We start from the raw sequence: 12,900 nt of genomic DNA, 5'->3' as shown, positions 1-12,900 counted from the left end.
TTTGACCTATTCTCTTGAGATCTTGCTCCCAGAGCACAACTTTGCTAAATATGCTCACATATAGTATCATCTGTTTGTCAGACTCAGATTTTCTTCATTTATATTTCCCGTTAGCAACTGGAGCATTTCAAAATTGATCTTGTTGCAGAGAATTAAAATTCCCACTCGCTGAGAAGAAACTTCACCCAATTAGACAGATGGTTCACTGGTTCCAATGGATCCAAGTGATTAGCAAACAAATTTTTGCTGCACAATATTGCCCTTCAGTGTAGAAGGATAATATCAGTAGGGAAGTAGCACCTTTTGATCAGTTATAATGCAGATAATTACATTGTCAAAGATAGTGTGAAGAGTGAATTCCACAATCACTGTTTACTCTTTGTCCACAATAACATAGGGGGCTGCTTAGCTAAGTTGGCTGGATAGTTAATGTGGGTCAGAATAATGCCAACAACACAGATTCTGTTCTTTTTCTGGCTGAGATAAATTTGTGCTTTGCCTGACTCCTTAGAGTGGAAGACAGTGGGAAATCGTCACTGACAAAAACTGCCAAGAAATGACAAAGGATGAAGCATCATCAGATAGTGGGCCAAGAGCCAGTCTTTGGACAGAGTTTGCATGACAGGATGCATTAATACGTATAAAGATTTTCATTCTGTCCTGTTGAAAAATGTTCTTCCATTATAATTGTGCAGATAATAACTGTGTATTTTAAATTAATTTCTGCACTGGCAATATTATTCCCATAAGACCTGTTTGCAAACTACTAACAGCTATGATACAATCTTGTGCAAGACCTGGGAAGTTCACAGATGTGATCCCTAACTTCTCCACTTTAGCAAAACAGAGCCAATAAGGAGTAGGGTTGCTGCGATCTAAAGAAATCCATTAAGCTCTTGTACCTATTTTCACATTTATTTTTGGATGGAAATGTTCTCCTCCAGTCTCTACTGTTTGTCACCGTGATGTGGAAATGTATTGGGCTTTTTCCTTCCAACGTTTTCCGTGAGCCTTTGCTGAAAGTACATTGTGTGACTATCAAGTGAGGCTCAGCTGTGTTATATGCCTATGATGGGAATGTGTGGTTAATGCCATAAAGCAAAATATGCAGGAAACTGCTGCTCATTTCAGCTTGCAGCATCAGTTCTTAACTTTAGCCAAGTGAAGATGATGGAACATTTCTGCAAAGAAGACAGTCTGATTGATGTTATTCATGTAACTGATCTTAAGTGTCAAAAATAATTGATTTAGATTATCAGCTGTAATATGGACGATATTATGCTCAATCAAAAATGATTTATAGCAATTAAGGTTTTACAAGATTGGTTTGGGGTGTCTGGTCAGCATAAATGAGTTGGACCGAAGAGTGTTTCCGTGTTGTACATCCCTGTGACTCTATGACAAATCTAACTGTAAAAGGTAAAGTTGCCAATGTCTTACCAGACCATGGGCTGCTTTTTAATTTGAGAAAGACAGCTGGTTGTGGTTTAGCCTGAGGATCATCACATCATCAGGCAGATGTAGATGTTGAGAAGGAGAACCTATCATGGTAACCTCAGCCTATGCTGGAATTGAACCCACGCTGTTATTTCAAACCAGATGTCCAGCTAACTGAGCTTAGCTCTAATCTTCTGTTGCTTTCTAACTGTGAAACATTACAATAACTTGTATTTTCTGCAGTTTAAAAAAAATTAATCAATTCTACATTTGCAGTTTAGTGCAGCAGACTAAGCCTATCATCTGCGAAAGGCTTTCCAGTGAAGTTTAAGGGAAGTATCAAAGAATGCACAGTTAGGTTTTCATGTAATGGTTTCAGTTTTGTGTATGTACCTAGATATGATTTAGAAGCTCCTTCCATTCATTAAGACGTGTTGACATGTTTGTGATTTGAATTCCACATTCCCATCTTGCCTGATAACCTTTGATTCCTTTGCGTAACAAGAGCTTGCTTACCTCCATTAAAATTATTCAGTGATCCTGTTTCCACTGCTTGAAAGCAGAGCACCAAAGTGTTTCGACCCTCAAAAGAAAATTCTCCTTATCTGCCCTGAAAAAGGCTGTACCTAACTTTAAAATTGTGTCCTCTAGTTTTGGAATCACCCAAAAGCGGAAATGTCCTTTCTCCATCACCTTGTCAAGACTGTTGAATCTTTTACATTTCAATCTTATGAAATCAAACTCAGCCTGTACATTTTTTTCCTGATAAAAATAGCCCACTCAATCCTGATATGTAGTAAAATATCTGAACCACCTCCAATAAATTTACATCCATGCTAAAATAAGGATACCAAAACTACAAATAGCATCTGAGATTTGGTCGTCCTGTTTTATGTTTAATTTCTCTTGTAAAAACGAATAGCATTCCATTAGCCCTGTTAATCACTTGCTATATCTGCATACTGATTTTGTACTCCTGCACTAGAACACCTGTGTTCCTCTGCACCTTTAGAATCATTTTCCGTTTAAACAAAGCTCTGTTCTTCCTGCCAATGTGAAGAGCTTCACATTTTCCCACATCATCATCCCATCTGCCATATTTTTGACCATTCAGTTAAGAGGGATGCGGACTGATGGAAATAGGTTGTCATCCACACAGCATACTTTCCTATTTTGTGTCATCTTTAATTTTAACTGCTGAGGGCCCAAAACTTCCCTCAGGGATTTCACTCCTCACATCCTACCAATCTAGAAAGACCTAATTATGCATGCTATTTTCTGCAGCTAGTCAATCTTCTATCTGTACCAGTATTTTACCCCCTACACCACAAGCTCCTACTTTGTGGAGTAACTTTTTATGTCAAGTGTGTTCTGGAAATCTGAGTACAACATGTCAATGTGCCCCCTTCTATGTAGACAACGTGTTACTTATTTAAGGAACTCCAGTTTGTTGGTTAAACACTGTTGTCCCTTCACAAAACCATGCTGATACCTCAATGGTCTTGAATTTTTCCAAGTACCCAATCATAATTACTTGAATAACTAATTCTAGCACAGTCCCAAAGATGTTAAGGTAACTAGCCTATAATTTCCTGTGTTCTGCCTCCCTTCTTTCTTGAATAGATTCATTATATTTGCTGCTTTTCCAGTTTGATGGAATCTTTGCCGTATAGAGGGAATTTTAGAAAATTAGCAGCAATGCATCTACCACTTCATTAACAACTGCTTTTAAGATCTTAGGAGGAAATTCATCAGGACACAGAGTTAGCAGTTTGCAGCTCACAGCTCCACCAGTTTGCTGTAATGTATACACTGGTATTTTCAGAATTACTTTCTTCGACTATTGTTTAATGTTCTGTAGTTCTGAAAATGTAGAATATTTGAGACCGAATTAGTTGCCTTGCACTTTCTTATAGTATGAAATGTTGTGATAGCATGGAAAAATAGTGTGCAGTTAGTGTCTCAGGATATAGATTTATTTCAATATTGCGTAAAATTCATAAACTGAAAATGAAAGGCTGTTTTTTCTGATGGACAAACTGAATGTTTCTTTGTGAAAGCAACGGTGTTGGATAATGTTGCATCAAAATTCTCTACATCCCTTTTAATTCCAGCCCTGCATGGGGCTTTTTTTCTGTGAATGTGTGACGTGTTTTGATTATTGTTTTTTCTAGGTGTGGACTCTTCCTCTTCTACATCATCATCGACTAATGCTTCACTTCCTAACAATTATGATGCTTTGGAAGGTGGAAACTACCAAGGTAACTGCTTGTTTTGGGTCACACGAATCTGTACTCAGTCAAGACTGGATTTCTGTGCGGTTTTCTAGACTGGAGAGGTTACTCTGAATGCCACATAACTACCAGCACTGATGTAGATGGAGCCAAGGGCAGGCTTCAGGATGCAGCTGCACATGTGTTGCTGATGTCACCACATTCTGTGCATTGTGGCAGCAATGCAACCTATTAGCACAGAATTTCCAATCTTTGTTTTTTTTTTGGGAAAGCGACCATTTCCTCTGCCAAACTGACCGTCCCAATCTACAGGATGATTAAAATCATTCATGATTAATGTCCTGCCTTTGCACACCTTCATCAACTCCTGACCTATTCCCTATCCACTGTACAGTTACTGTTAGGGAGCCAATACTTTACTCCTACTGGTGTCACCTCGCCTTCTCTTTATTTCTGACCTCCATCCAGATGGATTCTGTGTCATCCGATTTAAGATCATTTCTTGCGATTGTGCTTATTCCTTTCTGTACCATCAATGCACCCATCACCCTGTCCTTTCAAAAAGTGGCATACTCTTCAATATTTAGTTCTTAGCTTTGACCTCCTTCTAACCATGTCTCAGTAATGTCTGTATGATCATAACCATTAACCTGTATTTGTGCTAATCATTCATTTATTTTGTTCTCAATTCAGTGCACTGTCAAGTAAAGAGCCATTAGTTTTCCTTTTTAACCAGTATTTTCTCATTTGACACTGTTTACACGTTTGTTTCCTCTGAATCTTTGTGTTCCACTTTGGTTATTGTTATTCAAATAACTGCCAACAATGCTGCCACATTGTCTTAGTTTGTAAATCTACATTTTCCCCTCTCAGTAATTCCCCCCCCTCCCCCAATAAATTTGTTTAAAGCTCTCCTTGCACCCCAGTTTTTCGATTCTCCAGGACCCTTTTCCCAGCACTGGTTCAAGTAATGCTCATTCTGTCAGAACAGTTTCCTTTTACTGTTGCCAGTGTCCCATGAACTGAAAACCACTGCAGTCAAGATTAGAGTGGTGCTGGAAAAGCACAGCAGGTCAGGCAGCATCCAAGCAGCAAGAAAATCGTTGTTTCAGGGAAAAGCCCTTCATCAAGAGTGAGGCTGGGAGCCTCTGGGATGGAAAGATAAAGAGGAGGGGGGTGGATCTTGGGGGAAGGTAGCTGAGAGTGCAATATGGGAATGGAGGTGGGGGTGAAGGTGATTGGTCAGAGAGGAGGGTAGAGCAGGTAGGTGGGAAGGAAGATGGACAGATGGAACAGGTCATGAGGACGGTGCTGAGCTAGAAGTTTGAAACTGGGGTAAGGTGGGTGGAGAAAAAAGGAGGAAACTGGTGAAATCCACATTGATGCCATGGAGTTGGAGGGTCCCGAGGCGGCAAATGAGGTGTTCTTCCTCCAGGCATTGGGTGGTAAGGGATTGGCAATGGAGAAGGCTGAGGAGCTGCATGTCCTTGGCAGCGCGGGAGACGGAGTTGAAATGTTCAGCCAGGGGGCAGTTGGGTTGATTGGTGTGGGTGGCACAGAGATGTTCCCTGAAGCGCTCTGTGAGAAGGCGTCAGATCTCCCCAGTGTAAAGGAAACTGCATCGGGAACACCAGATACAATAAATGACATTTGTGGAAGTGCAGGTGAAACTTTGATGGATGTGGAAGGCTCCTTTGGGGCCTTTGATTGAGGTGAGGGGGTTTTGCAATTCCTGCGATCTCAGGGATGGTGCCGGGAGGGGAGGGTGGGCTGTTAAGGAGCATGGACCTGACCAGGTAGTTGTGGAGAGAACGGTCTTTACAGAAAGCGGATAGGGTTGGGGAGGGAAACATATCTCTGGACCCCATCACCCTCTCCCATTTATCTCTCCACCCCCGAGGCTCCCAGCCTTATGCCTGATGAAGGGCTTTTGCTGGAAACATTGATTTTCCTGCTCCTCGGATGCTGCCTGACCTGCTGTGCTTTTCCAGCACCATTCTAATCTTGACTCTAATCTCCAGCATCTGCAGTACCCACTTTGACCTGAAAGCCATTGCACCTGGATCATCATTAAGACGTGCGTTTAACCCCTTGACCATAGCTCAGACAATAATCCAGAGATGGTTACCTCGGAAGGTCAGCTTTTTAGTTTCACTCCTAACTATTCAAAATCTTTCAGCAAAACTTCCTTTCTGTAGTCCTACCAATCTTGTGGGTGCTAGTGTGGATGACTACCGGATTCCTCTCCTCCCTGTCCAGGTTCCACTGCAGCCCTGAAGGGATATCCTCAACCGGGAAGGCAACACAACCTTCCCACTCAGAACAGTATCCATACCCGTAATTATATTACTACCTTCCTATTCCCCGTTTCCCCCCCCCCAACTTGAATGACTCCTGGTACCAAGATGCCATGGTCAGTTTGCTTATCCTCCCTGCATTGCCCACTTTCGTCCGCACAACTTGCCAAGAAACTTGTAATTGAAGCCACATTAGATTTCGTATTGTGTAACGAGCCCTGCCAGGTGTTAGATTTGGAAGTAGGTGAGCACTTTGGTGATAGCGATCCCGATTTTGTTTTGCTTACTTTTGTGATAGAAAGGGATAGGTGTATACCATTGGGCAAGAGTTATAGCTGGGGGAAATGCAATTGCGATGCGATTAGGCAAGATTTAGGAAGCATAGGATGGGGAAGGAAACTGCAGGGGATGGGCACATTAGAAATGTGGAGCTTATTCAAGGAAAAGCTCCTGAGTGTCCGAGATAAGTATGTACCTGTCAGGCAGGGAGGAAGCTGTAGAGCGCGGGAGTTGTGGTTTACGAAGGAAGTGGAATCTCTGGTCAAGAGGAAGAAGAAGGTTTATGTTAGGATGAGATGTGAAGGCTCAGTTAGGGCGCTTGAGGGTTACAAGGTAGCCAGGAAAGGCCTAAAGAGAGAGGTCAGAAGAGCCAGGAGGAGACATGAGAAGTTGTTGGCGGATAGGATCAGGGTAAACCCTAAGGCTTTCTATAGGTATTTAAGGAATAAAAAAATGACGAGAGTAAGATTACGGCCAATCAAGGATAGTGGAAAGTTGTGTGTGGAGTCAGAGGAGATGGGGGAAGCACTAAATGAATATTTTTCGACATCAGCATTGATCTAATATTCAAGTAGTTGTGCGAAGAAAGGAGGAAGAAAACACTGGAGACCTCAACAAACTGAAGACCTGACTTATTTTAAAGTAGAGTCCCAGTTGACAGGATAGTGAATAAGGATTTAGTCGGCTTTCCTTTTTTGGTCAGAGTATTGAATACAGGCAGTGGGACGTCATGTTGCGGCTGTACAGGACATTGGTTAGGCCACTGTTGGAATATTGCGTGCAATTCTGGTCTCCTTTCTATCGGAAAGATGTTGTGAAACTTGAAAGGGTTGAGGAAAGATTTACAAGGATGTTGCCAGGGTTAGAGGATTTGAGTTATAGGGAGGGGCTGAGTGGGGCTGTTTTCCCTGGAACGTCAGAGGCTGAGGGGTGACCGTATATTGTAGAGATTTATAAAATTATGAGGGGCATGGAGAGGGTAAATGAACAAGGTCTTTTTCCCTGGGGTGGGGGAGTCTGGAATTAGAGGGCTTAAGTTTAGGGTCAGAGGGGAAAAATTTAAAAGGAACTTGCAGGGCACCTGTTTTTCACGCCGAGGTTGGTGTGTGTATGGAATGAGCTGCCAGAAGAAGTGGTGGAGACTGGTGCAATTATAACATTTAAAAGGTATCTAGATGGGTATATGAATAGGAAGGGTTTCGAGGGATATGGGCCAAGTGCTGGCAAGTGGGACTAGGTTAGTTAGGATATCTGGTTGACATGGGCGAGTTGGACCGAAGGGCGTGTTTCCATGCTATCCATCTCTGAGACAATGACTAGAATACTTCTCACCAATCACTACTTTCCTTTCACTTGAGACCTGCCCGCGGTTCCTGATATCACTCTGCCACTGGTCTGACTGCAGATCAGTCTCTCGATCTACACCTTTTGTTGTGTCCCATTCACCTCATGCTCTAGAATATTTACTTCTGACAGTAAACCATAGTTAAAGCACCTCTTCCATACTTAACACCAAATTTCCACTGTGAATCAAATTTCCAATAATAATGAATCAGTTGAGTGTCACATGCAGAGATTAGCTTATAAAGTTATGCTGAGATAACCTGTTCAGCCACGAATCAACCACCTTATTTGGATAAAGGAACTCTGATGCTTGAACTTGATGGTCAGAATCAGGCAGTCAGTTCCTTTTAAGCAAGGTTTAATATTAAATGGGCAATGATGTTATAATGAGGTCCATTAATTAATAATAAATTATTATATTAATTAATAATAGTTTGATCTGGTATGGTACTGGGACAGCAAAGTCAGGTTTGATTCCCATTCGGTGATGAATTTGTCTTGAATAGGTTGCTGCAACTTTTTTAGTCTAGAGAAGCTGAAAACAACTCAATCTCTGCTGATCAATATTTAGCATTTTCTGTTGATAAGAACATGTACATGCGACTCGGTGGAGCCAGATAAGGGCTAAGCTGTGATGGCAGCGCCTGCTTTCAAATTAAAGATGCTGTTTGGTCAAAAGGCAGCCAAGGAACCTTCCCTCAGAATTAATCAATACCTTCGTGAGAGGAGATGGAAAACCTCTCATGTGAAAATGTTGTGTAGCTGACAAACCAGTTCCCTCGCACTTCTTTCAAAGTGTAATAGAAAGGGAAATATGTATTTACAGTAGAATGGAAGCAGGTATCATGCAGATTTTCAACTCAACACATCTGTATGCACACAAAGCACTGTGGATTTGGGTAATCGCAAACAAAACTAGAAATTGCTAGAAAAACTCAGCAGGTCTGAAGAATTGTCAGACTTGAAGTATTATCTCTGTTTTCTCCCACAGATGCTGCCAGACCTCCTTCTGTACATGATTCTGATTAGTTCTTTAGACATTTGGCTTGCCTGAGTTAGTCTACTGAGAAATTTATCTTTAGGCATTTGTTCTGCACATTTGTTATATTTTTCCTGTATTCAGTAATTTTGACTGAAAAAGTAAACCTTTTTAATGCAAATGAACAGTTTAAATTGAGGTCCAGTTACTGTTAAGAGTGTCCATAATTAGGCAAAGGTAATGTTATATGATTGTGTGTGTGTATACGTATAAGTTATATTACATATACACATGCACACACTCTATGGTGCACCGAACTATTTGAGAGCTGTTTATATTTTGCACACGGGGCACATTAATTTGCAAGACAAAATTTTTCTTGTAGGTCTATACACTTTGCCGATCTGATATTTTTAAAGCGACTGATGGCCAATAACAAGATAATAAAATTAAACTCCCTTGCTAAATTTTCTCACTTCATTGTCTATCGCACAACAAAGAAAAAAAGTTTTGATTTGGTTCTACATTTCGATTAGATTAGATTCCCTACAGTATGGAAACAGGCCATTTGGCCCAACAAGACCACACTGACCCTCCGAAGAGGAACTCTTCCAGACCCATTCCCCTACCCTATAAGGTGCAGTCTTGTGTGCACTCATCCTCCTTCCTGTTAACAGTTCTTGCCTCTACCTCTCTGTGTACTTTTAAATTCCAACCAATCCACCAAAAACTCCTATTCTTGCTGTGACAAGACCAGTCTGGAGCCTGTTCATTTAAGTTGCTCACTTGTGTATATTTTTGTGTCATCTGAAATTTTTAAATGGTTCTATTTATGATCTTTTCTAAATAGTTCATAATAGAACTGTTGATGTTTAACATTTTATGAGCTACATTTTCTCAAAAGTGGCATCATGCTGGATACAGGCAAGAATATGGGCCCTGATGACATTTGCAAAAGTAACATTCAAGACTTGTGTTCTGACCAAACTCTTTCAGTCGAGCTGCAACACTTCCATCAACAGTATGGAAAATTGGTCAGGTATATCCTGTTCATAGCAGGACAAACCTAAACCTCACCTTCAATCTTCAGTCTACTCTCAATTATCAGTTATTAGATTACTTTACTTTAGGTTAGATTACTTACAGTGTGGAAACAGGCCCTTTGGCCCAACAAGTCCACACCGACCCGCAACCCACCCATACCCCTACCTTTACCCCTTCACCTAACACCACGGGCAATTTAGCATGGCCAATTCACCTAACCTGCACACTTTTGGACTGTGGGAGGAAACCGGAGCACCCGGAAGAAACCCACACAGACACGGGGAGAATGTGCAAACTCCACACAGTCAGTCGCCTGAGTCGGGAATTGAATCCGGGTCCCTGGCACTGTGAGGCAGCTGTGCTAACCACTGTGCCACCGTGCTGCCCACATCTTCAGATGTGTTGTTGATTGGTCAGCTTTCAGTTACATTCCAACAAGATCACTCTGTTCCAGATCTCATTACAGCCTTGGACCAAACATGGGCAATAGAGCTGACTCACAGAATTGTTACAGTGCAAAAGGAAGCTGTTCATCTCATGTTTGCATTGGCTTGTTGAATGAGTGTCACAATTCACAGTTGTTATCTTTACTTTTTCCATGACTCTAAATATTGTTTCTATTTTAATAGTCATCTAATACCTTCATTAATGCTTCTTCCACATTTCCAGTACATTCCAGACCCTAACTACTCCATGTGTGAAGAGGTATTTTCTCGTATAACATTGGATTTTTTTTGCAAGTTACCTTACATCTGTGCCACCTCCGTATTGATCCTTTTTTTGAGAGAGCGCAGTTACCCCATTTCTACTCTGTCCACTTGGCTCCCTCACAGTTTTGAAAACTCCTTAATCAGCACCCACTATGTCATTTTTTAAACATTTCACTTCCTCCACTGGTGCACACTGCAGCTGTACCATCCAGGGCTACCCTGACAGCCCCTTCTAAACGAGCAGATATGTGGGAGCAGTACTATCACTGCAAATCTCTCTCTCCCTCCCTCTTCCACCCCCCCCATCTCTCCCACTCCCTGTCCCTCTCTCTTCCCCGCCCTGTCTCTCTCTCTCTCTCTCTGTCTCTTCCCCACCCCCGTCTCTCCCTCTGTCTCCCTGTCTCGCCCTCTCTCTGCCTCTCTCTCCGTGTCTCCCTCCCCCTCCATCCCCTCTCTCTCTCTTTCTCTCTCCAACCCCCCTTCTCCCCCACCATCTCCCACTTCACTCCCTGTCTCTCTCTCTCTCCTCTCTCTCTTCCCCATCCTGTCTGTCTGTCTCTCTCTCCCCCCCCGTGTGTGTCTCTCTCTCTCTTTCCCCCGTCTCTCTCTCTCTCCCCCAAACTCTCCCACTCTTTCCCCACCCACTCCATTCTCCTGTCTGTCCCTCTCTCTCTCTCACAGTCTCTCACTCTCTCTTTCAGTCTCTCTCTCCGTCTCTGTCTCACTCTCTGACTTCCTCTTCCACCCCTTTCTCGCTGTCTCTCTGTTTGTCTGTCTGCCTGTCTCTCTCTGTCTCCCCCTCTCTCTGTCCGTCTCCCTGTGTGTATCCGTCTCCCTCTCTGTCGGTCCCTCTCTGTCGGTCCCTCTCTGTCGGTCCCTCTCTGTCGGTCCCTCTCTGTCGGTCCCTCTCTGTCGGTCCCTCTCTGTCGGTCCCTCTCTGTCGGTCCCTCTGCTTCTCTCTCGCTGGCCCGCGCTCTCTGCCGGGCCCCGCGCTCTCTGCCGGGCCCCGCGCTCTCGCTCCTCTGTCCCCCTCGCCCTCGCTGTCCCCCTCCCCCTCCCCCTCGCCCTCGCTGTCCCCCTCGCCGTTCCCCACGCCCTTGCCGTCCCCCTCTTTCAGTCTCCGTCTCTGTCCATCTCTCTCCCTGTCTCTCGCTCGCGCTCTCCCTGTCTCTCGCTCGCTCTCTCTCCCTCTTTCAGTCTCGCTCTCTGTCCGTCTCTCTCCCTCTCTCGCGCTGTGTCTCTGTCTCCCTGTCTGTCCTCCTCTCTGTCTGCCTGTCTCTCTCTCTCTCACTGTCTCCCCCTCCTTTCTCTCTCTCAGTCTCTGTGTGTGTCTCTCTCCCCCCCTCTTCATCTCTCTCCCTCTCTTGCACTGTGTCTCTCTCTCTCTCTCTCTCTCTCTCTCTGTCTCTCTCTCTCTCTGTCTGTCTCTCTCTCTCTCTCTGTCTGTCTCTCTCTCTCTCTCTGTCTGTCTCTCTCTCTCTCTGTCTGTCTCCGTCTCTCCCTGTCTGTCCGTCTCTCTCCCTGTCTGTCCGTCTCTCTCCCTGTCTGTCCGTCTCTCTCTCTCTCCCCCCCCGCTGTCTCTCTCTCTCTCTCCCTGTCTCTCTGTCTCTCTCTCTCCCCCTGTCTCTCTGTCTCCCTCTCCCCTTCTGCCTGTCTCCCTCTCGCTGTCTCTCTCTCTTCGCTGTCTGTCTGTCTCTGTCTCTCTCTCTCTCTCTCTCCCCGTCTCTCTCGCTGGCTGTCTGTCTGTCTCTCCCTCCCCCCCTTGGTGTCTCTCTCTCTCTCCCTCGCTGTCTCTCTCTGTCTCCCTCTTCCCCTCGCTGTCTCTTTCTCTCTTCCGCTGTCTCACCCTCTCTCTCTCTCTCTTCCGCGGTGTCTCTCTCTCTCTCTTCCGCTGTGTGTCTCTCTCTTTCCCGCTGTCTGTCTCTCTCTCTCGCTCTCCCACTGTCTCTCTCTCGCTCTCTTCCGCTGTATCTCTCTGTCTCTCTTCCACTATCTCTATCTTTCTCTTCCGCTGTCTCTCAGTCTGTCTCTCTCCCCTCTCCCTCTTTCTCTCCTACCTGTGTGTGTGTCTCTCTCCCCCTCCCCCGTCGCTCTCTCTCTCCCCCGTCGCGCTCTCTCTCTCCCCCGTCGCGCTCTCTCTCTCCCCCGTCGCGCTCTCTCTCTCCCCCGTCGCGCTCTCTCTCTCCCCCGTCGCGCTCTCTCTCTCTCCCCCGTCGCGCTCTCTCTCTGCCCCGTCGCCCGCCCTCTCTGCCCCGTCGCCCGCCCCCTCTGCCCCGTCGCCCGCCCCCTCTGCCCCGTCGCCCGCCCTCTCTGCCCCGTCGCCCGCCCCCTCTGCCCCGTCGCCCGCCCCCTCTGCCCCGTCGCCCGCCCCCTCTGCCCCGTCGCCCGCCCCCTCTGCCCCGTCGCCCGCCCCCTCTGCCCCGTCGCCCGCCCCCTCTGCCCCGTCGCCCGCCCCCTCTGCCCCGTCGCCCGCCCCCTCTGCCCCGTCGCCCGCCCCCTCTGCCCCGTCGCCCGCCCCCTCTGCCCCGTCGCCCGCCCCCTCTGCCCCGTCGCCCGCCCCCTCTGCCCCGTCGCCC

At 45.5% G+C, this 12,900-nt stretch overlaps 1 protein-coding gene across 1 annotated transcript in view; it reads left to right on the top strand.

Moving 5' to 3' along the window:
- LOC132816792 (protein transport protein Sec24B-like) overlaps window positions 1-12,900 on the top strand; it is a 129,937-nt gene that overhangs the window by 55,356 nt on the left and 61,681 nt on the right. Inside the window, exon 5 of the mRNA XM_060826746.1 lies at window positions 3,612-3,698. Within this exon, the coding sequence (XP_060682729.1) occupies window positions 3,612-3,698 (87 nt within the window). The remainder of the gene's footprint in view (window positions 1-3,611; window positions 3,699-12,900) is intronic.

This window comes from Hemiscyllium ocellatum, chromosome 1, assembly GCF_020745735.1.
Source record: "Hemiscyllium ocellatum isolate sHemOce1 chromosome 1, sHemOce1.pat.X.cur, whole genome shotgun sequence".
NCBI lineage: Eukaryota > Metazoa > Chordata > Chondrichthyes > Orectolobiformes > Hemiscylliidae > Hemiscyllium > Hemiscyllium ocellatum.
The sequence above is the reverse complement of the archived record's forward strand: the minus strand, read 5'-3'. Positions and strand labels throughout refer to the sequence as shown.